Source organism: Macrotis lagotis, chromosome 8 (assembly GCF_037893015.1).
Source record: "Macrotis lagotis isolate mMagLag1 chromosome 8, bilby.v1.9.chrom.fasta, whole genome shotgun sequence".
NCBI classification, from domain to species: Eukaryota; Metazoa; Chordata; class Mammalia; order Peramelemorphia; family Peramelidae; genus Macrotis; species Macrotis lagotis.
This window is the reverse complement of record NC_133665.1, coordinates 127,367,328-127,391,887: the sequence shown is the minus strand read 5'-3', so window position 1 is coordinate 127,391,887 and position 24,560 is coordinate 127,367,328. Positions and strand designations below refer to the sequence as shown.

Sequence of the window (24,560 nt, the reverse complement as noted above, 5' to 3'; positions counted from 1 at the left end):
GGAAATTGGTATCTAATAATTGAATAGTGGATAAATAAACTAGTACACTAATGTAATAGAATATTACTATTTCATCAAAAAATGAATGTAATTCAGAGAAGTAATATGAATTGATGCAGAGTAAACAGAATTAAAATAATATATATAAAGATGACAACTGTTCATTGCATAATTTTAAAGAAAATTTTTCAAATGTACCTTTTTTATCTCCTTTATAGTTGTAAAAGACTCTAGATGTGGAATATTATATATATATATATATATATATATATTGACAAATGATACATGAATTTGATTAATTGATTATTTCTTTTTAATGTTTGACACCATGAATGGTTTGATGAAGGGAAGGGGGGGAAGAATAGACATATTTGGAAATGAATATGAAATGGAAGAAAGTTACTGGTAAAAACAATATAAAATTTAAAGAAGATAAATTTTTATAAGAAAAACAGACCTGATCACTTTAATTCAAAGAATTCTCAGATTAAAAAAGTAACCATGTAAGGAGAAAATGCTATAAGGTTTATTTAATTTACTCCAAGAGCAAGGTGATACCTTGGATACCTCCTAATCCTTTTTTGATGCTATTCTTACCCCAAGAACCTACTACAAGGGACTCTGAAAGGTACTGAGCATTCCATTACTGAAATATTTCTATAAAACTTGATTGTTTACAAAGTACTTTGATAGTTAATATGTAAAACATTGATCATAGCTTCCCTGAGAGTTAGGTGGAAAAGTATTATTAATATCATTTTATATAAAAGAAAACTGTGTTCCAGAGAGATTTAAAGTAAATTGCCCAATGTCATACAAGCAGAAAGTGCAAAAACCAAGCCTAGAACTCATGTCCCCATTTCCAAATTTAGCCCTATTTCAACTTCAGGAACTGTCTAGAAGGATTCAATAAAAAGAAACTGGATTAGAAATTGTCAGTTTATTGCAAGGAAAGGTTCTTTTTATTTTTTTTTAACAATTTTTAATGTTGTGGGCTCCAAATTCTATCCCTCCCTTATTCCCTTCCTTCTTTGCCTCCTCTCTGAGATAGTAAGTAATCAGATATAGATTATACATGAACAATTATATAAAACATTTCTATATTAGTAATTTTGTACACGAAAATTCAAGTAAAAAAATGAAAGGAAGTGAAAAATAGTATGCTTCAGCCTTAATTCAATCAATATCATTTCTTTCTCCAGAGATGGCTAATATGCTTTTCTTATTAGCCCTTTAGAATTGTCTTGGATCATTGTATTGTTGAGAATAGCTAAGTCGATCACAGTTTTTCATTGAACAATATTGCTGTTAGTGTGTACAATATTCTCCTGGTTCTGTTGACTTCACTTTGCATCAGTTCATGTAAGCCTTTACAGGTTTTACTGAAATCATTCTGCTTTTTATTTCATATAGTGCAATATTATTCAGCAATTGAAGGGTATCCCTTTGATTTCCAATTCTTAGTCACCACAAAAAGAGTACTATAAATAATTTTGTTAAAATAGGTCCTTTTCTCTTGGGCATGCAATTTTTTAACCCTTTGGGCAGAACTTGTAATTACTCTCCAGAATGTTTAAATTAGTTCACAACTCTACCAACAATGCATTAGTGTTCCATTTTTCCCACATTCCCTCCAACATTCAACATTTTCTTTTTTTGTCATATTAGCCAATTTAATAGGTATGTGATATCTCAGAGTTGTTTAATTTGATTTCTCTAATAGTGAGTTAGAATATTTTTTCATTTAATATAGAAAGTTTTGATTTCTTTGTCTGAAAATTGCCTATTCATATCCTTTGACCATTTATCAATTGGGGAATGATCTGAAATTTGCAAAAAATAGACTCAATTCCCAATATATTTGAGAAATTAGAGAAACTGAGAATTTCCCTCTCAGTTTTCTGTTTTCTTATAATTTTGGTTCCAATGATTTGTGCAAAAACTTTGATTTTATGCAATCAAAATTATCTATTTTACATTATGCAATGCTTTTATATCTTCCTTGATCCTAAATTCTTCCCTTACTCTTCATTTGACAAACTAGTTTATATTCTCTTAAATTGTTTATAGTATCAAGCTTTCTGTGTAAATCATGCACCCCTTTTGACCTTACCTTAGTATAATAGTATGGAATATAGTTTTCTCTGGTGTCTGCCATTCTGTTTTCCAATTTTCCCTGCAGATTTTGTCAAAAACTGAGTTTTTGTTCCAAAAGCTAGAATCTTTGAGGTCATCATATACCAGATTGCTATGATCATCTACTATGATGTAATTAACATTTAATCTCTTCCACTGATCTACCTTTTCTATTTCTTAGCCAATAGCAGACTGTTTTGATAATTACCACTTGATAATGCATTCTGAGACCTGGTATGACCAGACTATTCTCTTTTACTTTTTCTTCCCATTGACTCTCTTAATATCTTTGAACTTTTGCTTTGCCAGATGAACTTGGCTATTATTTTTTCTAGCTCTATGAAATAATTTTTGATAGATTAGAATGGCAGTGAATAAACAAACTTAGGTGGAACTGTCATTTTTAATCATTTTGTTTCAGCCTACCTATGAGCAATTAATATTTTCCCAATTATTTAGATCTGACTTTGTGTGAAAAGTGTTGTGTTAGTATTGTATTCCTGGATTTGTTTTACAGGCAGATTTCAAAGTTATTTTATCTTTATTTTTTTAAGGCAGCTAGGATTAAGTGACTTGCTCAGAGTCACACAACTAGTTAGAGTGCAAGACCAGTTTTGAACTCAGGTTTGACTGACTTCAGTGTCAGTGCTTTAACTACTGTACCACCTAGCTGCCCCACCACAGTTATTTTAAATGGGATTCTTTAATACATAGAAATGATGATAATTTGAGTTTATTTTGAATCCTGCAACTTTGCCAAAATTGTTAATTTCAAGTAGTTTTTTAATTGATTCTTTAGGATTTTCTAAGTGTAACATCCTATGATCTGCAAAGAAGTATAGTTTTGTTTCTTCATTGCCTATTCAAATTCTTTCACTTTTTTTCTCTTATTGCTAAAGCTAACAATTCTAGAATAATATTAAATGATAGAGGTGATAATGGGAATCCTTGATTTACCTAATTGTATTGGAAAAGCTTCTCACTAATCCCAATCTCAAATAATGCTTACTGTTCATAGTTTTAGATAATGGTTTTAGATAAATATTACTTATTTTAATGTAAGTTTCATTTATTCCTGTGCTCTCTAATGTTTTTATTAGGAATGGGAGCTATATTTTGTCAAAGACTTTTTCTATATCCATGGAAATAATGATATGATTTTTGATTTTGTTATTGATATCATCAATTATGCTGATAGTTTTCCTAATATTGAACCAACCCTACAAATTGTATAAATTCTACCTGGTTATAGAATATGGTATTTGTGAGAATTGCTGTAATCTATTTTGCTAGGATTTTATTTAAAATTTTTGCATCAGTATTAAGGAAATTGATCTATAATTTTCTTTCCCTCTTTTGGTTTTTATTGGTGTGGATATTAGTGATATATTTGTGTAATAGAAATTTGGTAGGACTCCTACACATATTTTTTCCAGATATTATATAATATTATAATTGATTTTATGTTTGGTAAAATTTGGTAGAATTCCCAAGAATATGTGAAACCATTTGGTCCTAGAGATCCTTTCTCAGGAAATTCATTGGTAGCTTATTCAATTTCTTTTTTTTAAGATTGGGTTATTTAAGTATTTTATTTCTTCTGTTAATCTGGATAATTTATATTCTTGTAGATATTCATCCATTTCATTTAGATTGTTAAATTTAGAGCTGGACAAAATAACTCTTAAGAATTGTTAAGAAAAGACCCTTTAAGACTATTTCTCCTTAGGGTTTCCTTTTTCCTTTGATTACAGTAAAGTTGGGAGAACTGGATAGTGTGTATCCCCTCATTTTGATTTTACCTTGTGTTTTGCATAGTAAACATTGTCTGAGCTTAATGTATTTATTTCAGTTCCTTCATAATTAAATGCATTTTAATACATTTTTAAATGTAATTAAAATATATTTTAATTCCTACATAAAGCTTAAAAGCAAAATCCTTCTTGAAATCTCAGCATGAAAAAACATGCTGAAAATGGCTAGCAATCTTACTGCATTTGTAGGATATTATCACCATCTTGTGGGATTTATTGGGTATTGCAACAAGAGTTTTAAGAGGATGCATTTTCCACTTATAGGCATAAATTTGAAAAGCAATATTTCAATTACTGAAAATAATACTTTATAGTTGTGCCAAAGCAGGCCTAATACAAAATGAAATGGGTTGATTAGAATGGTACTTCCTTGGCTTTTATCTAATCTTTTGGAATTAGTTGTTTTGTTGTTGCTGTTGTTGAGAGTTTAAATTATTTTATGAGGGGGAAGTTGTGAAAAGGAAGAAGAAAGTCAACGAGTAGGGGATAGGCCCTGTTAGGTACTTCCTGTGCTACTTTCTAGAGGTACATATACTATCCAGACTGTATGTGACATTGTATTTCTGGGGTCTATTCATGAATAGCTTTTGGTTTTGTGTTTAAAGGATAAAAAGTGACATTTAGGAAATTTTTTTTTTGGACCAACATCTTTTTAGGGATATGACAGCTAATATTAAATAAAATATTTCTAACAGTCAAAAATACACTGCTTTATTTTATATAGCAGGTTAAAATCAAATGTGGTTCATTTATTTTCTTTTTCCATGATTAAAAACAAAAAACTGCAGAAATACTAATGGAATGGGATGATCTAACAATATTGAAAGCAGAGAGATGTTTAGACTTCTTAAAGAAAACTACAAGAAAGCACATTTTCCTCACTGCTTTTTCTTATGCATCTATGAATAGGAATACTATTTTGGATTTGTTTTTGCCTTTTTATTTTCAATCCCAAACTCTTAGCACAACTCATTTGATCCCACAACAATCTTATGAGGTAGATGCTATTATCCCAAAATTTTACAGTTGAAAAAAGTAAAGCAGTCAGAGGGTTAAGTGATTTGCCCCGGGTCCCATAGCTTGGAAGTATCTGAGGCTGGATTTGAATTCATGCTTTTCTGACTTCAGGCACAGTACTCTATCCACCATTATGCATAAATCAAGAAGGATCTATGATTTCAAAGTAGGTGATGGAAATTCCCATTATCAACCATCACAATCCCCAGACAATTTAAAAGTTAAGTCTCCAGGAAACTGCCTGGAGCCAAAATTTGATTCTGTCTTCCTGATTCCAATTCTAACAATGTATCCACTATCAAGCTCTTTCTATAACAAAAAAAGGTAACTTGGGATAGCTAGGTGAAATTCTCCTTACCAATCATCACAATCCCCAGTGAATAGAGCACCAGACCTGGAGTCAGGAGGACTTGAGTTCGAAAGTGACCTCAGACACTTAATGATTACCTAGCTGTGTGACCTTGGGCAAGGCACTTAACCCTATTGCCTTGTAAAAAAATAATTACTTCATCAGGCATCAGAAAGTTACAAAACAAAGTATCTAGCATCCCTGGCACTCAGAATCCTGAGGAGGAAGATGTCGTTGGAAGTGGAATAGGAAGCAAGAACATAGAAAAACATGGATTGTCCCAGTCATGAAAATCCCAGACAAGGAAGCTGAGAATTCTTTTCTACTGATGACAGAGAATGAGTTGGGAGAGTTAGGGAAAGCAAGAGGTTTTTTCCCATGATCTGGGTCTCTTATTGCTTTTGGAAGTCCATTTATCAAATTAGAGAGGCCTGGGAAATGAAATTTAGGATCTTACTAAGTAGATCTGAGGAGATGTGTCTCGCAGTTGTACAGAGAAGATATATATCATCAAACAGTTGGAGCCCTAGCTGTTTCATTGGTGTTATCAGAAGAGAGCACAGGAGGAAGATAGCTGTCTTTAAAATGAAGATAGTCATTCAAAATACATTTATTAAATACCTTCTATGTAGAGGCATTGTGCTAAGTGAAAGGGATAAAGGAAAAGTTAAAAAAAGAGCTTATAGCATAATGGGAGAGTCAATATGCAAATAGTTATGAACAAAGAAACTATATAAAGATAAATTTGTCCATAATCAGTAGAAGGAAGAGGCTATCTATAGAAAGTAAAATTTTAGCTGGGACTTGAAGAATGCTAGCAAAGCCAGGAGTAGAGTTGAGAAGGGAAAGAATTCCTCACATGGGAGCTAGTCAATGAAAAAGTCCAGTCAGGAGATAGAGCACCTTTTAAAGCAAGAAGATTGATTTCACTGGATGGCATGGTTCATGTGGCAAAGATAGGGAAGATTAGGGGAGAGGGGAAGTTAGGAAGGCTTTTGAATTTCAGAGAATTTTGTATTTGATTCTGGAGGAAATAGGAAACTAAGAAAATCTATTTAGAAGAGGGAAGGATTGACAAGATTAAATGAGTGATTGACAGCTGAGGGAGGACTGAAATGTGGAGAGACTTGTGGCAGGCAGGCAAACCAGTAGGCTAATGCACTAGTCCAGGTGGGAGATGACAGAGACCTGCACCAAGATGGTAGCAGGGTCAGGGGAGAGAAAGAGATGTTATGAGAATTGTAGGTCTGGAAATCTTACTCTGTGTGAACAAAGTCATGTGGATAATTTTCAGAAGCAGCACAGATTTGTTCTTGTTTTGGTTTCTTTGGGGGGGGGGTGTTAAATTGTAGAAGGAACCGGAAATGTTTGCTTTGGTCCCACTGACTATTTTCCCCTTTATTTTAATCCTTGTATGTCATTATAAATTAGCATTGTCATGCTAATATTGTGTTTCATGTAACAGATTGCAGAGCTAGAGAGTACATTTACTCTAATTTCCTCATTTTACAGGGGGTTTAGTGTCTTGTCCATGCTCACATAGCAAGCAGGCATACACACATACATACATACAAAAATATGCTCATATATATATCAGTATTAAAGATTTATTTTTCTTTGCTCTGAACCAATTTCTTTCATTATAACTTTTTTCTTTTTGCTCATACATAACTTTGCCCTCAAGGTCTCTTACAATGTTCTGGACTATTAAATTCATTTAACTATATGTTATATCTCCACTCCAATTTTTCCCCATATAAACAAGTTAACATTTCAAAGACCACATTTCACTCAAGAGAGAGGGACATCTTATGGCCTCAGTCTAGTAATAGTGTGACCTATAAATAGAAGGTTGTTGCAGTATTTCTGGGACTGACTTCTTTTAATTGTTTCCATTCTGGATCCATTCTATCCCTCTATTTGTGGTTCATACACTATGTAAGTATTTAGATTATATAATGGCTTAGAGATAGTTAGAAAGACCCTAGTTGGCTGCTACCTCACTTACTAGCTGTGTGACCCTGACCAAGTCACATTATAGTTTTCTAAAATGGAGATAACAGCATTTCCTTCACTGGCTTGTCCATCATCAGCTCTGCTTTACTCCCAGAATAAGCTCATCACCATGCTGAATGCCCCAGTTGATACTCAACACCTTTTCACCTCTGGAGATGGAGCAGTATACTCCTCCCAAAGGAGGACTCAGACAGCAAAACGATTAAATCTTTTTAAATTCAGAATATTCACTGGAAATTAAATATTGAAACTGAAGTTTAAATACTTCATGCTGAGAAGACAGAATTCACTAGAAAAGATCCTAATGTTGGAAAAGATTAAAGGAAAAAGGAAAAAGGGACTGCAAAAGATGAGATGGATAGATAGCGTTCTGGAAACAAGTATGAGCCTTGGTGGACTTTTGGAGATAGTGGAGGAAAGAAGGGCTTGGCTTGATGCATCTTTCCCTGGAGTCATGGAGTCCTAAAGTCCCACAGGACTGAACAACTCAACATTGGAACGTGAAGCTAAGCAGCTAGTTGGCAAAGTGGATAGAGAACCAGGTCTCCCAAGTCAGGAAGACTCATCTTCCTAAATTCAAATCTGTCTTCCTTCCTAGTGTGTGATCTCCAGCAAATCATTTCACCCCATTTGACTCAGCTTTCTCATCTGCAAAATGAGCTATACAAATCACTCCTATATCTATGCCTATATTTAAATGAAGTCAGATATAACTGAAGAAATGAAACAAATGGAACATTGTACCCCACCCTGACTCTGAGGTTCTCCCCTCCCCCATTGGATTGCAAGCTTTTTGAAGGCAGGGACAGTTTTTCCTTATTTGTATCCCCAGTATTTAGCATAGTGTCTAGAACACAGTAAGCTCCTAACATTTATTGAATTGAATCCATGTGGATACTCTTTGAATGTGGATTGCAATTTCTATGCATCATGGTTGAGTTTTAATGATTTAAGATAATTTGGTAAATAACCATGAAGAAATGACTATACAGACTTAGTGAAGTTGCTCCTTTGATGACAGACATAAAATCTGTTGTCCAGTCTTTCCATCCTGGTATGAACTGCTAGAGTTCTCATTGTCTCAGTGTTTCTTCCACAGCAGGAAGAATTATCAGATTAGTTTTAGGAGTTGTCATTTTTCTCCAGGAGACCTGTTTCCAACTTTCTTCCACTTCAAAACCCTTACTCTTCTACTGCTCGCTTATCCTGGAACTTCTCTCAGCATTTGAAATCCCCTGGCCCCCAGCAGCATCCCTTCACAGATCCTACCCCAGGTTCTCCATTGGTGAGTCCCTCTAGGAGACTCCGGGTCAGTCTGCCTTCTCTCCCTGTCTTGTCCTTGATCAAAACCAAAATAGAGAACTTTTCCCTCTCCTCAATCTGTTCCCTCCCCCTACTTTTCATCTACCTTTTGTGGGTTGTCTTTTCCTATGAGAATGTAAGCTTCTTGAGGGGTCAGGGACTATTCCTTCTATTTTTATCCTTGATCCTTAGTATAGTACGTTTTAATAAATGTTTCCTTCCTTCCTGTGGTAATTTACTTCAGTAAATAAAATGAAACATTTTCACTTATGGAGTACAAACTCTACCTCTGAGTGATTTATGAAAACTAATTTTCTAAATCTTATAATTCTTATCAAAAACAGGTTTCTCAAACTCTTAATATTGTCTAAATGCTCACTTCTGTACTTCTCAAGGTCTGTCTCTCCCACTATAAATCTGAAGGCTAACTCTGTGTAAATTAGCTTGATCCTTCTCTAATTGCATTTACAAATTGACTTTACCAGTTGTATGAAAAATTAGAGATATCATTCTAATAAAGAAGGAAAGTTTGGGAAACTAGATGGCACAGTAGATAGAGCACAGGCTCTGTAGTCAGGAGTACCTGAGTTCAAATCTAGCCTCAGATACTTAATAATTACCTAGCTGTGTGGCCTTGGGCAGCAAGGAAAAAAAGAAAGATTTCCGTAAAATATTACTTCACCATCCAGATGGTGAGAATAACCTTCAGGATTATGACTAATTGAAGTAATGTAACTTGTCTTGGAACATGAGGTCTAGGAACAGTCTACTTATCATCAAACAAAAGGAGTCTTATGAGCTGCTTTGGAATGCAAGGTTTTTCTCATGGGAAAAAGTCTATTCTTCTAATAGGAAAATAGTCTTATCTAAAGTTAGGAGAGTGAGTACCTGTTTGGAATACAAGGGAATTTCTTCTAGAAATAGTTTAAGAATAATAGTTTGTTCTTTAATGTTTCTTAACCCTGAGGGGGACTAGGAATATTAACCCTGAAATGGTTTTATTGGGAGTATTCCACTCAAAATCATACAAAGCATCATTAAATTTTGTTGGTCAATCAGGTTACACATTACTGCATAAATGTGTCATTTATGATGACCATGAGGTCTGTTCTATATCAGAACTGACAATGGTCCAATTAGCAGCAGACTAGTGTCTCCTTTCTGACTTGATGTTATTTTATCAGATATGTAATAGACATATTAAACATGAGATTTCTCCCTTTCTGAAATGTCAGTAGTATAGGAATTTATATGGGTCTTTTCTAGAGGTAACCAGACAACTTTCCTATTTTTTTAGTTTTTGCAAGGCAATGGGATTAAGTGAAAATCTTTCATTCTTTTTTCCTTGTTGCTGGGGTAGATTTTCACAAATAGAATGTACCTCTGAAGACTAACCAATGAGTCTACAGAGAAGAACTACAGGGAGGAAGAGGAGATTACATTAGATCATATAATCTTGCTTGACTGTCAATTCAGGGCAGCTCCTTGACCTTCACTACCTTTGTGAGTCAGAGTGTACGCTTTTCTAGAGAAAAGCCAAAATAAACTTTTTTTTTTTTGCTCAGAGGAGTCTTTATATTTTTTTTTAAAGTGGATTTTTATCCCACCCAATTTCTATAAATACCCTTTTCTCATTTTGTTTTGGTGGCTATTCTTTATGACTACCACCTATAGATGTTTCTGGAATAAACTTCATGTATAACCTAAATTTCTATTGTTAAAATTTAGATCAAAATAATTGTTTTGACAGACTCAATCCATACATTTACAAGCAATATCAGAGTTTCTCTAGATGAAAATGAGAAAGATTTGAAATTTGAACACAGCTTAGTGGTCTGACCAAAAGTCACTAAAAGTTCTAAAATATGAACATTAATCCAAAAGTGTAAAGATCAAAAGATTTTTTTTTGATTAGTCACTGAAAGGAAAAAAAATACATGAAGAGAAATCCTGGGCAGTCCCTGTTTCTCAGATCTTTTAAGCAATGAAAGTTGTTTCTAACTGGATGCATCAGTTACTAATGTGGAAAGTTTCGAGAATTTGCTTGTCATCCTAGTGCAGGATCATGCTAATCTTTTCTGTATCCTTCCAATTTTAGTATATGTATGCTGCAGAAACAAGTATTGATTGGTCTCAGGACAAGTCCTACTTGGCCATTGTTTGGACCCTGATTGGTTTAGAGTGAAGGTAAATAGAAATTGTTTCTATTTTAGCCAGAAATCCTATCCTGATGGTCTTTTCCCTCTTAGATTTTTTTTCCCTTTGCAAAAAAAGGTCATTCTTTGCTTCATTTCTTTCTTACTGCCTTAAATCATCTGAGTGGAGGAGTAAGTGAAGCTGGTGACTGTGTAGCACCTCCATACTTAAATCCAATTGCATATCATGGTAGCACTCCCAGATGTGATCTTCAAGCATAAGGACAAACAACAGTAACTATTTGCCTTAATCACAGAATAGGTTTGCCTGTCAAATTGAGACCTACCAAAGATCTTAGCTTGAAAAGATCAACATCTACTTCATCCAGGCCATCTCTAGTCAGATCAAACTGGCTCTGGAGGACAAAGTAAGGCTGATGACTTTGCACTCTCCTCTACTTAAAACCAATTTACCTGCATGTCATTGCATCACCTCCCAAATATCATGATCCTTTTTTAGAACTAAAGACAATCAGCAGCACCACCATGGGGGAAAAGTGGTCTGTGCATAAAACAATTAGGCATTAAGTACAAGATACATAAGAAAACTAGGAAACAACAATGTCATGAAAGCTGAGTGTTCATGAGAAAAGTGGTAAAAGTTGCAGAGATCAAGAATGACTGAGAAAAATCTATGTATTTATCAATCATTTGCTGTCCAGTTTCTATCAGGAATAGAAACTACGGAGCAAAGGGCCTATTGTCTTCCCCTGCCAGTATGAGAGTGCCAAAGAGTAGATGCCTTTCTGGCTCTCCCCCATCCTTTCCTCATATACCTTTCTCATCCCTGATCCTGGCTGGACATTGACAATCCATCCCATTCCACTTCTCAGGTCTTCGCCCCTCTTTTGAAGGAGATAGTTTCTCTGTATTCTGACTTGGTTAGAGCACTTCTGGAGCAAAGCTCAGTTCTGAGAATCACAATTTGATAAGGGAAGAGATGCTTAGAGGAGAATAATTAGGAAGGTAAAGATTGTCTCTATTGCTTTGGGACTTAATCTTATTAGTTAAAACATATCAGTTAAATTATATTAATTAAAACAAACAAAATTAATGATAATTATCCAGAATAGAAGACAAAGGGAAAATTTGATTGCTGCCTTTTATGTATTTAAAAGCTTTCAGAGGGAAGAGAAATTAGAAGTTTTCTTATTTTTGTCCAAAAAGCATAAATAGGATCTGTAGGTAAATTCAAGACTTGATGACATAAGACTTCTGAAGAAATAAAGCTATTCAGCAGAATGGGTTGTCTCGTCCCATTGATTTGAGTTCCTCTTGGCCTCCATTATGGGGAAAAGCCAAGTAGGAATTCACTCTTCTGGCTGTTTCTAATTCTCTAGATTTTGCCACTATACCTCCTTTAATGGAATGTCTTCTTCCATTAGCAGATAAATTCCCTGAGGATAAGGTCTTTTTTATTTGTATGCAATGTCAGCATTCCTCAAAGAGCCTAGCTCATAATAAATACTGCTGCTGTATGATTAGACAACTGGTTTCCCCTCCTTATTTGGTATGCTGTAGCAAAAATTCCTTTTAGTATATGAGGTAGATATCTTCCAACTGTGATTCTATGACTTGGGTTCACCCCAACCCTTCCTGTTATTACTTATTATTATTTGCTGTTCTGCCCACAAGATTTCCACCTCTGTCTTGTCTCTTTGAACTGGTTGACCTCTATGCCTAGAAGTTAGTTCCTTCTAACCTGCACCTCTAAACCATTTCTGGTTTCCTTCAAGGTCCAATAGACTAAGAGCTGCTTGAAGGCAGTCACTTACTTGCCTTCCTATGTGTCTCTAGCTCAGCATCATCTTGGCTTTGTTTCCGGACTCAGGTCCAAATCTATTTCTGCAGGAAACCTTTCTTGATTCCCACTTCATTGGGATAGAGCCCCCCCCTTTTGCTGTCTTGCTGAGTTCATATATGTATATAAATACAAACACAACACACACACACACACATATCTTTTAGAGTATCAGCTCTTCAAAAACCAAGGAATGCTTCATTTTTATAATTTCATCCAGTTTGTTAAGTCATCTCCTCTCTTTGGGCCCCAGGTGACCTTTAGGTATCTTGCAGCTATAGATCTCTGCTTTATAAAACCCAACATGACCAATACCTCTGTGCTCTTAATGGCCTTATTTCCAATTTATGCCATATATAACTTGGACATTAGTATGCTGTCTCCCTCTTTAGAGTGGGAGCCCCTTAAAAGCAACCAGTCTTTTTTTTTTTTTTAAGTTTTTGCAAGGCAAATGGGGTTGACTTGCCCAAGGCCACACAGCTAGGTAATAATAATGATAATAATATTTTTTTAGGTTTTTGCAAGGCAATGGGGTTAAGTGGCTTGCCCAAGGCCACACAGCTAGGTAATAATAATGATATTTTTTTTTAGTTATTTGCAAGGCAATGGGGTTAAGTGGCTTGCCCAAGGCCACACAGCTAGGTGATAATAATAATAATCTTATTTTTTTTTTAGGTTTCTGCAAGGCAGTGGGGTTAAGTGGCTTGCCCAAGGCCACACAGCTACGTAACAATAATCTTATTTTTTTTTAGGTTTCTGCAAGGCAGTGGGGTTAAGTGGCTTGCCCAAGGCCACACAGCTAGATCATTATTAAGTGTCTGAGGTTGGATTTGAACTCAGGTACTCTGTCCACCTAGCCGCCCCCAGTCTTTTTTTTTTGCCGTCACCCTTGGAAGTCGCTCTTTTCGGCCGATCAGCTGAGATCCAGCCCAGCTCTTCTTGGAGCCCCCAACCTTGCCTGATTAAGAAACGCTTCTTTCCGGCGGCCTTCCTTCCCTTCCCTTAGATGGCGGGAATAGGGCGGAAGGGGCCCGGCGTATCACTTGGAACGCGTCTTTTCTAGCCTTCACAGGCTGCCGTCGCACACGCTGGGCCTGCGGGCCTCCCCTCCCGCAACAGGCCTCGAGCCCCTCATTTCATTCTCTGGGCGGCAGAGGGAGGTTCCTGGGAAATTGGGGAACCGAGGTGCAGACAAGGAAAGATGGGGAGCCCGGTGCGCCGGGCTTTGGTGGCGGCGAAACACCGCGAGATTCCAACTCTCGTCGAGCCTGCGCACGCAGCAGGGAGGGCGCAATCTACGGGGTCTGCCTAGGGTCAAACCTGAGGAAAACGAGCCGGCGAAAGGATTGGCGGCGAACTGGGAGGGTCGAGTGGTTGCCGCAACAATCCGGGCAGTTTCCCGGAAGTGCGTGGCAGGGACGCGTCGGTTTCCTTCTGCGTCTGCGCGAGAGGCTGCTGGCGCGGCGCCGAGAGCCGGTTGGAGGGCGGGGAAGGGACCGGCGGCTTCCGCTTCCGCCCGGGCCAGGCCGCTTCGCTGCGAGGGGTTACGTGTCCTGCGGCTCGGCGGCGTCGGTTGTGCAGGTGAGGGGTCTCGCGGCGCGCGTGTGGCCGGCGCTTTGTGACGCGCCGCAGGCCGAGGGGCCGAGGCCGCGAGGCCCCGGCCCTGCCGGAGACCGTGCCCCGCGGGCGGCGCGGTAGACGGGCGGTCCCGACCCGGCCCGGGCGGCCCAGCCTCCGTGTCCCTCCCGCTTCCCGGCCGCGGGCCGGGCGACGCGGTGACCACGCCCAAGGGAGCCGGGGGCTTCGGGCCGCTGGGGCGGTCGCGCTGGCTGGCCGGCCCCATGTGGAGGCGAAGAGCCCGCTCCGCGCCGCCCTGCGGCCGGGACGGCGAGGGCGGCCCCCGGCGGGCCGCGCTGCTGCCGGCCTGGGGGCTGCGGGCCCACGCCTGGGTCTCCGCCTTCTCGGCCTCCTCCGTGCTGCCCCTGTGTGGGATGGGCCTGCCCTGGGGACTTGCGTCTCCAGCCATGGTACTGGGGGAGGGAAGGGACCTGAGTCCAAATCCGGCCTCCCTTGCCTTGAAGAAACCAAAAAAAACCCCGATATTGCCCATAAAACTCCCTTAACTTACTCCTTGTTGTCACTTAAGACAGGGTTTCCCAAAATTCGGTTAGTAACTGTGTTTGGGTCAATCACGTATTCCTGATGGCCTCCCATCCGGGCCAACCCGATTCCCTTCTAGGCCCCGGACCCAGAATGGGGCTGGTGACTCTGTGCTTGCCATCTTCAAAAAGGAAGGAAAAACATCATCTAGTATGTGGGGCACAAAATCCACCCATAAATGAAGTAGAATCGGTGCTTAAGAGGAGAGGAGATCCATGACTAGAAGTTATTAACAGTTAAAGGGTGTAATGTATTTCATATACAGAGCGGCTTGAAACCCTGTAGAGGTAATAGTCTGGCTTCACTTTTACAGAATAAGCTTAGCAATTTAATGAGCTGGTTCAGAATTTGCTGAAATAGTAATGGAGATGAAGTATCCCATGTTCTCCTTTAGCCTTTACCCCAATGGGATTAATGACTTCCTGTACTCTAGAATCATACTCTAGAAACCTGTTGATGCATAAATTTACACCTGGAAGATAACTGGAGGTCCTCTAGTACAACCTTTCACTTGACAGATAGAAAGGAATTTCAAGGTATCTCAAGTCCCAAGGAAACAGAGCCTAAATTAAAATTCAGATCTCTGACTAGGAATCCAGTGATTAACCCTGATTGCCTCCCATCCAGGGTTATCTGTAGTTGTCTTGATTCCTATCTGGCCACTGGACCCAGATGGCTCTGGAGGACAAAGTGAGGTTGGTGACTTAGCGCAGCAAGTCCTCACTCAAATACAATTCTTGTGCTTGTCATGGCATCCCCTCCCTGATGTCATTGTCTTCTAGAAAGACAAACATTATCAATGCTTTTCCCACTGCATTACACTAATGTAAGTCAAGCGTTTGGTAAACCATTAACAACTATGTGATGGCTTATCATTTTTATTGCATTTTCAAGTATGTAGAAGTGCTTTGCATTTGTGTTCTGTGAAATAAGTGATATTTCCATTTTACAGATGAGTAAACAGCCAACCTGATTAAACATTTAAGTGATTCTCTCTGCCTAACTTGAGATGGCTACTAAATATCTGAGACAAGTTTTGAACTCAAGTTTCCAAGTTTTCCAAGTCCTTGGCTTTCACCACTAAAGCATTGTTTATATAATCATCCTAACAATCCTTCACATAGACCATCCTGCAACTCCCTTTGCCACTGCCTGCCTCTCTTCCTCTCTTCCTCCTGGTGCCTCCCACTTGTGCCTTAGTTCTGTGAACTTAATGGGGATAGGGAATAAGTATATAACACCTACTTTTGCTGAATGCTTTACAAATATGACCCTGTTTGATCCCCACAACAACCCTTCAAGGTTCTCCCCTTGTGGAGAAACCAAGGCACACTAGTTAAGTGACTGTCTCCTAGGTTACTCAGCTTACAGTCTTCAGCTTGATTTGAACTTGTTTTCCCTACTCCAACCCAACACTCTGTCCAGCCCAGTAAGGCCATCTATGGACCTTAATAGATTGTATTTCTGGCTCTCATCAGCATTCCTAGTTTTAATAATGGCAGTTGCAGATATCCTAAGGGGAGATCCTGTTGATACTGTCTGTAACTCCTATTCTATCTACTGATTTTCGAATTACCTTTTTCAAGCTTAATTGGCCCCTTGTGATAATGATATAACCAAATGAATAGATGTTTGACATGCAACAAATTTAGTAATTGACTATGATTTTATTTAAACAGATAGTCATGGATCAGGTAATGCAATTTGTCGAACCTAGTCGGCAGTTTGTGAAGGACTCAATTCGACTTGTCAAAAGATGTACCAAGCCAGATAGAAAAGGTAAAGACTACCAGTTCCTTGTTCACTTTTACTTTTGTTTATTTGTATTTTTTATTTTTTTTTGTGTTTCCTTTTTATATTTATGAGTTTTCTTGACATTCATTATTCAAACGTTTTAACTCCTTTTTGAACCTTATTATCTTTGTAGAATTTTCTGATGTAGTATTACTACTAGTCTGAATACTGACTGGTTTCAGGCTGACTTCAACCCCCCCCCCCCCCCCCCCCCAGTCTGTATATATCTCTTTTAGTTTGCAGCATTACAGCATAAAAGAAAGATGGCTTTCTATATTTTTCTACATTTAGAGTCTTAGAAATTTTTTTCTCATTAACTTTGTCATTTAAGTTTTTTCTTTATTGTTTATCAATTATGTGAATATGATTTGTCTGCCTAAATTATAACAATTCAGATTTATCTTTTGGTTCATTATGTTGCCAGTCTTTCAAACTAATAGTGATTTTCCCCCCAAAAAATTTTTCCTTTAATTTATCAATTTTTTTATGTTTTAAATTTTATCTTGTAATTTATATGGTGCTTATTGTAAAAAATCTTATCTGCATTATTTTTATATTTTCTTAAAGTTTCAGATATTCTAGTTAATGAATTTGAGCATAATCATTATGACAGTCCTTCACATAGACCATCCTGCTTCCTATCTAACTCCCCTTCCTGCTGCCTGTCTTCCTTCCTCTCCTTCTTCTGGTGCCTCCCACCTGTACCTCTTTGTCTGTGAACTTAATGATTATAGGGAATAAGTATTTATATAACACCTACTTGTGCTGAATGCTTTGCAAATATCACCCCATTGGTCATGTCGTTTATGTAAAGGACTGTTACCATGATTATACAAAATAGCAGTTAATTTTTTAAAAATTAATTAGTTTTGAGTTTTTGTTTTCATGTTACCTTCATTTTCCTGTGCCACTTGGAGCCATCTCTATAAGTGTAATACAGGGTCCCTTTCGGGGAATTCATGAAATCAGTACTATTTTCATAAAAATACTATGACATTTTAATTTCTAGTATTATTAAAAATTCACTATATATAATTCACATTAATAAAATCTCTTTTTTGGGTGGATCAAAAAGTTTTGTGCCTACACTGTAACACAGAAAAAAACCATAATTTCACAAAACTATCAATATCAACAGAATAGAATACTGTGGTTCACACCCATAGTCTTATTTTCTCTATGAGGGGAGGGAGGAATCTTTTTATATCTCCTTTGGGATGAGGAATCAGGATCTATTTTCAGATTTTTATTTTCATTGTTGTCATATTTATCATTTTCTTGATTCTGTTTACTTCACTTTTCATCAGTTTATGTCTACCTGTACATTTCTATTAATTCTTCATTACTTATTGCTTAATAATTTAGTTACATTCATGAACAGTTTGTTAAACCAGTTTTGCCAATCCACAGGCAACTATATTTTTCCATTTCTTTGTTACTTCAGAAAGTGCTGCTCTGAATATTTTGTTGTTTCTGTGAACTTTCTGTCTTTGAACTCCTTGGGTGCATATTGACTATTGGGATTTCTGGAACAAAAGACAGAAATTTTAGTCTTTACTATAATTTCCAAATGCTTTCCAGAAAAATTGGACTAATTGACAACTTTACCTTTATTAATTATGTCCTTGACTTTTCATAATCTGTTCAATATTGACCAGACCTACATTTTGACTTCTACTTTGTTGGGGTGCTAGGTGTGCTATGATAACTCAGAATTGATTATTTTTGAATGTATGTTTACATTTCATTTACATTTTTATATCAGTAACAAAGAGTGAATCTTTACAAAACATTCATGACCACTGTGGTTTTTTTTTTACTCCACTTAAAAGTATAAAGAAAATAAAATGAGTTGTCTGTGTTCTTAATTTCAGAATTCCAGAAGATTGCTATGGCAACAGCAATTGGGTTTGCTATAATGGGATTCATTGGTTTTTTTGTTAAATTGATCCATATCCCTATTAATAACATCATTGTGTAAGTAACTTTAATCAAATGAACTCTTAGTTAGAATTAAATCTGTAATAATTGGAGTTAATTAGGTGTAAGGATTGTTTTTGGTATTCTTTTGTATAATCTATACTTAAATAGTTTATATAAATCAGTTTATAATCCTCAAAGTACTTTTCATATTTGTCATAAGGTTTTTTTTTAATTTATGACAGTGGGGTCAAGTGACTTGCCTAAGGTCATATAGCTAGGCAATTGTTAAGTGTTTGAGGCCGGATTTGAACTCAGGTTCAAATTTGATTTGAACTTGACTCCAGGACAGGTGCTCTATCGACTGTGCCACCTAATTGCCCCATACGTTGTTTTTTAAAAGCCTATTTAAATTTTGTAAGCGGGGCGGCTAGGTGGCATAGTGGATAAAGCATTGGCTTTGGAGTCAGGGGTACCTGGGTTCAAATCTGGTCTCAGACACTTAATAATTACCTAGTTGTGTGGCCTTGGGCAAGCCACTTAACCCCATTTGCCTTGGAAAAAAAACACCTTAAAAAAATTTGTAAGCATCTGAATGAAATGTTAGGATTTTTTTTAAAGCATTTGCTCTCATGTGCAATGTTAACTAGTGTAGCATAACTTTAAAAGTATTGTTTTATATGCATCCTTTTGACATTAAAAACATGTAAACAGACTATTATCAAGTCTGGCCTTTGATGAGAAAAGTAGTCTTGATAATAGGCAGCAGTAATGTAGGAGTATATTACAAATATCATTTTGAAAACTTGATATGTACTATGTCATTAATGATGCCCATGAATTTAGTAAAAGGTAATGTGGCTTCATAATGCATTAACATAAACACATTGGCTATCACTCTTGAAATTTATATGTACTATGTTTCCCCATTTTCCTTTCTCACTATCGTTGATAATTTTCCTTTTCTATAATCAGTCTGCTGAAAAATTACAATTAGCTATTCTGGATTTAATTTTCATACTGAGGACTCTGTCCTACTTCAAACAGGCTAATGTATTATTACTACTATTAGTAGAGATTGTCTTGTAAATATTGACAAATATGGATATAAATACTATATAGATTTCTAGCAAGTTAAATTAGATAAAAGGTAGCCAATGTATGGTTTTAAAATCAAAAGGTTAGAAAGGGATTTTTGATACCACCTTGCCTAACATTTGCAAGACTGTTCCTTCTATAATAACCCTCTCAGTTGCCTTTCAAAGATCTGGTGAGGTCATCTTACTTAAAAGGTAGTCATTCATTTAAGGTTACTACTTTGTTAGAACTAAGGAGAGACCTGGAATAATGAAAAAGCATATTGATGTAGGAGAGTCCTGCCTCCAAGTCCTAAGTGTGACTACCAGACCAACCACTTTTATCTCTCTGATCTTTGATTTTCTCTTCTATAAAATGGGGATCATAAGAGGACCTACTTCACAGGAGTGTTAGAACAAATGAGATAATAAGTAGAAAGTTTTTTCAGACTTCAAAGAATATGGATAAGGGTGTGATTATCCTTATAGTAAAAAAGAATCAGGAGACCCAGTTCATGCTTTCTATCTTAAACTTATTTTTTGAAAGGTGTATATGTGTATATCCTTGGGTCTTAGAAGGAGTCTTAGAAATTATCTAATTACCGCCCCCCCCCCAATTTTATAGCAGAGAAAATTGAGTCTCAGACCAGTGAAGCAATTTTCCCATAGCTAGTAAAGTATCAGAGCTAGGATTAGCTAGGCTGTGTTACCGTGGGGTAAAAACTTCATCTCTCTGAGCACTCAGTTTCGTCATCTGTATGTAATTATATTTTATATTTCCCTAGATTGTTTTGGGAAAGGTGCTTTGTAAACCTTAAAGCCCTATATATAAATGAGTTACCTTAAATATCAAAATCATCCTGCGTTACATTGAACTAATATTTACTTCCTTGTTCTCAAATAAGTTGTCTTCATAATAGTCCATCAAATACTTGGATCACAGTCATCTTTTCTTCATTAAGACTGTTCGACTAATCTGAATATTCTTAGATCTTTCAGCTGTTGGTTATGTAAAGTTCTTTACCAAATCATAACATACCATATAAATAACAATAGCTTCTAATATTGACTATCTCTTGGTGTGTTCCAATTTGTCAATGTCCTTCAGAATGTTAACACTTTTTATAGCACTAAGCATGCAATACCATAGTCTTACTATTACAATTTATTAGGACTGTTAAATTTCCCGAATAGTGTGTTTTGTTAATAGAACTTAAGATTAAATTAGCTTTTTTTGGCATCTATACTATTAGCTCATGTTGAAATTATAGATAGTTAACTTAAACCCTTAAATTTTTTTGTGGAAAAAGGACAGTTCTTCCCACATTAGCTTTTCTATCTATATAGCTTATTTATTTCAACCTAAGTGTCAGACTTCATTCTTCCCTGCCAAATTTCATCTTTTTTGATTTTAAGCCTAGACTTTTGAATCTTGATCCTATCATTCTGTTATTAGCTTCCCCTGAAAATTTCATAAGCATATTAAACCTTTTGGAAATCATTAGAAAAATTATTTACCAAGATAGACATTCTTGTCATTACCTTTCTCTTCCCATCCTCCTACCATTATGGGCATACTACTAAAGATCTCCATGTATTGGAGGACATCCTCCAAGAGTCTATTAAGTATCCTTTTGTAATTATTCAGCCAGGGTTTTTGTATGTTTATTGGTTTGGAAACCAGGGAAAAGATAACCTACTTCTGACTTTTTAATTAATTACTTCCCTATATCCTTCAAAGCTAGGACCACATGTCTTGTAAGATTAAAAAGGTAGTTAACAAAGCAGTTTATTGAGCTCTTTGGAATAGTTTCTGCTTCCATGAATACTTTCAAGTCCAAATATATGCATAAGAGAATGTTCTCTATTGTGAAGCTGCCATGTCTATTCTTCAAAGGTAGACAAAACATATACTGGTTTAACTATGCAAATTAAGTTAGCAGGATTTGAGATGTAGCAGTATTTTCACAGCACAAGTGACATTTGATTTCAGAACTAGGCTTAACACAAATCTAAAGGAGTAACTAGTAAAGCCTAGAAAAATGGTATGTTAGACAAAGCCAAAATACATACAACAGGTAAATGTCATTTCTCGAAGGTAAATGTAAAACCTTAATAGGGAGGGATGTAGATCAATTGCAAGTTGTTGTGCTTGTAATGAAGTCTTAAAATATGCTTTTTTATTGTTAAACTTTAAAATTTATTTTAACTTCTTTCAAGCTCATCTTCTTTATGCTACCCTTGTTGCCAGAAGACAGCTTTTACCCTGTAAAAAGACAGAAAAAATATTTTCACATGATCCACAATTTATCTACTTCTCATTTACTAGAATTTATTTTACCACCATTTCCAGTCAAATCCATTTTCTTTGGCATTGTTTTATTATATTTTAGTTCCTTTTTAAAACTATGCGAATATTGTAAGAAGCTTTGTTAAAATCAGGTTATACCATGTCATTAACATTTCCCCAGTCCATCAGTTTTGATCTTGGATTTTTTATGGTCTATCATGCTCAGAGTGAATGATACTTTATATTGCAGTTTTTGAAGATTATCTCTGAAATAATTGTTTCAGTTACATAAAAATATGCTTTTTATTTTGATTGGATAAAATGAAATTTTATCTTTTTATTAAAAACTTAAATTTTTTTTGTTCTCCAGTGGTGGCTGAATACTCTTGGATGAAGACATTTGCTGCTTCCAGCTTCATGGACATGTTTGGGATTGGAAAGGCGTTGACCTTGTTCATTTAGTAAAAACTTTGTCTAATGTGTTTTCTCCATGGTATTTTCCATATCTGAATTAAAATAACTTTTACAAAAATCTTTACTTCCCCATAATTGTTTTCATCCCAGCTAAAATTTCCATACTTTTTTTAGTGTAGCCTCCAGACACTATAGTAAAAGGACATCTTGATTTATTGGCAGATTTAACAATTCAGCTATAAGAGAAAATGCAGAAGGATGAAATATTGAACTACTATGAATAGAAGATATGAGGAAGAAAGAAGATAGCAGGGAGTTTTTGTAGGGAAGATGACAATTCATTGGTAAATTCCTATAACAAAATGAAGTAAGATAGTGAAGGTTAGTGACTTTCATAAAGCTTTCATAAAAGTTTGGGTTCTATGTGGAACAGTTGAAGTAACAAATTGGAAAAAAAAAAGATAAATCAATGAATGACCGGTCCTCTAGGTAGACTGGTGGGGTGATTGTAACTGCTTTAGTACTTAATTTTATAAACAAAATTCAATGATATACATGATTTATACAGTATGTTTTCTATAAAATTTCCTCTTCATCTTTAAATGTTCCCTCTTCCTTTTAAAATGTATTGCCATAATTTCCTAAGCAGTATTTTTAATAAGCAGACTTCCTGAATTTGTCAGTCATTGAATTGAGAATGTAAATTATGCAGTTGTAGTCTTTGAATTAGAATGAGGACTTAAGGCACTTTGGAGCATCAATTGTAGTTTGCTATTCAATAAGAAACAGTATAAAATTTATATATACAAGGAGTAAAGCAAATTTATTTTAGATTGATATTTTAGTACATAAAATAGAAAAATGTAGAAAAGAAAATACTGTAGAGAAAAGATAGGAAATTTCATCACTGAGTACGTCAAAGAAGTTGGCATCACTTTCATATACGTAAATCAAAAAGCATTTAAAATTTTAGCCTTTTTTTCCTCTGAGGGGAAAATACTTTTTCATGTCAAAAAGAACCATGAACTTGGGGGAGGAGGAATTTTCAGTGGTATGGAGACAGTGCTATCTCTTCATTTTCTTTACTGCTTCCAATTTCTAGTATTTGAAGATAGAGAATCAAAAACCATGGAGAGTGAGTGAAAGTTAAAGCCCTATAGCAATTCTTTTGAGTGTCTAGTGCAGTAAAAACGTACTCTCTATCCCTGCCACTCAAATCTGACTTTATTCTGCATGTTGGTGCTTCATAAAGAATAGTAAAAGTAAATAAGATAAGCAAAAAAGCAAATCTATATGGTTAATAAGGTGATTTTTTTTAGTACAGTGTAGACTGAGAAGTAATAAAGGGTTTATAACTATGAGCATGAATTTATCATTTTTATTACAATAAAGTATAGATTTTCCATTACAAGGACTTTGTTTTTAATCAAGTGTGAAATAACATTTGCCCTTGTCTTGTACTTTTTTCTTAGTGCACACAATAAATTTACAAATTATTAGTGTTACTGTTTACTACGTGAAATTTCAAAATAGACAACCTGCCCTGCAGAAACCCAGAAATTTAAAAAAGTAGGCCAGTTTCTATAAACATAGAAGATAAGATTACTATTCCTGAATAGAATTATTTTTTTTCTGTGCAGGAATCACCCAAAGCCTGAGGCATCCATTTTCATGACCAAAATAAACCAAAACAAGTATGCATTTTATCAATCTGAAGTCCTATTTTCTGACAATATCTCAGCTTTCTATAGAGATGACTTTTTCAAAGATACATCTGAGAAGTTTTGTTTTTTTTTTTTGGCTCTCATGACTCAGAAGCAAGTAGTAGATTGTTCCCAATTCAATCTTCCAGATTCCTCTCAGGATCTATATATATGAAGTACTCTCCTTCCCTGTGATGCAAAAATGCATTTATTCTGTCTTCTCCCTGTAACATTCTGTCCTTTACCTAAAAGCACCCCTCCTATAGACTCCTAATACATAAGTGCTTTGAGCCTTAACTTCTTTATAGTGCATTTTGAGGGATAGAATCTCAATTCTAATTTTGTTTTTTTGTCAGAGCAGCAGCCATAATTCATTTCCATTTAAAATTTTTCTCATCTTTTAAATTATGACAGAACTCAGATAATCAGTATGGGTTCATACTGTTGTCACATTCTGCCGATGAATTAGGGAGGAAATAGAAGAACAGTGCATTATAGACAATTCTTGTTTTTGAGTTGGTTCTTAATTCAGGTCTATTAAACTAATTCCTTGGCTACAGTTTTTATGATATT

General features: G+C 36.0%; 1 protein-coding gene and 1 non-coding gene across 4 annotated transcripts; one reads left to right on the top strand and one right to left on the bottom strand.

Moving 5' to 3' along the window:
* Positions 1–10,650: 10,650 nt before the first annotated feature.
* Positions 10,651–10,752, bottom strand: LOC141496769 (U6 spliceosomal RNA). Its single transcript, XR_012471164.1, has one exon. It is a non-coding gene; the product is annotated as a U6 spliceosomal RNA (small nuclear RNA).
* Positions 10,753–14,103: 3,351 nt separating this feature from the next.
* Positions 14,104–23,896, top strand: SEC61G (SEC61 translocon subunit gamma). 3 transcript variants are annotated; one of them, XR_012470950.1, is made up of 5 exons: positions 14,383–14,657; positions 16,470–16,569; positions 18,459–18,561; positions 22,241–22,331; positions 22,507–23,896. XR_012470950.1 is itself a non-coding variant. In XM_074198314.1 (4 exons), exons 2-4 carry the CDS (start codon positions 16,476–16,478, stop codon positions 22,248–22,250), a joined length of 207 nt encoding a protein of 68 aa, XP_074054415.1. In that variant the 5' UTR covers positions 14,104–14,211; positions 16,470–16,475; the 3' UTR covers positions 22,251–22,402. The 3 variants fall into 3 exon arrangements, 2 of the variants coding, with proteins under 2 accessions (XP_074054415.1, XP_074054414.1); XM_074198314.1 differs by lacking the exons at positions 14,383–14,657; positions 22,507–23,896 and adding an exon at positions 14,104–14,211 and having other exon boundaries at positions 22,241–22,402; XM_074198313.1 differs by lacking the exon at positions 22,507–23,896 and having other exon boundaries at positions 22,241–22,402.
* Positions 23,897–24,560: the final 664 nt, after the last annotated feature.

Coding starts and splice junctions, on each gene's coding strand:
- SEC61G (XM_074198313.1), top strand. CDS start 14,472: ATGTGGAGGCGAAGAGCCCGCTCCGCGCCGCCCTGCGGCCGGGACGGC. Junction 14,658..16,469: donor GACTTGCGTCTCCAGCCATG/GTACTGGGGGAG, acceptor TTATTTAAACAG/ATAGTCATGGATCAGGTAAT. Junction 16,570..18,458: donor TACCAAGCCAGATAGAAAAG/GTAAAGACTACC, acceptor TCTTAATTTCAG/AATTCCAGAAGATTGCTATG.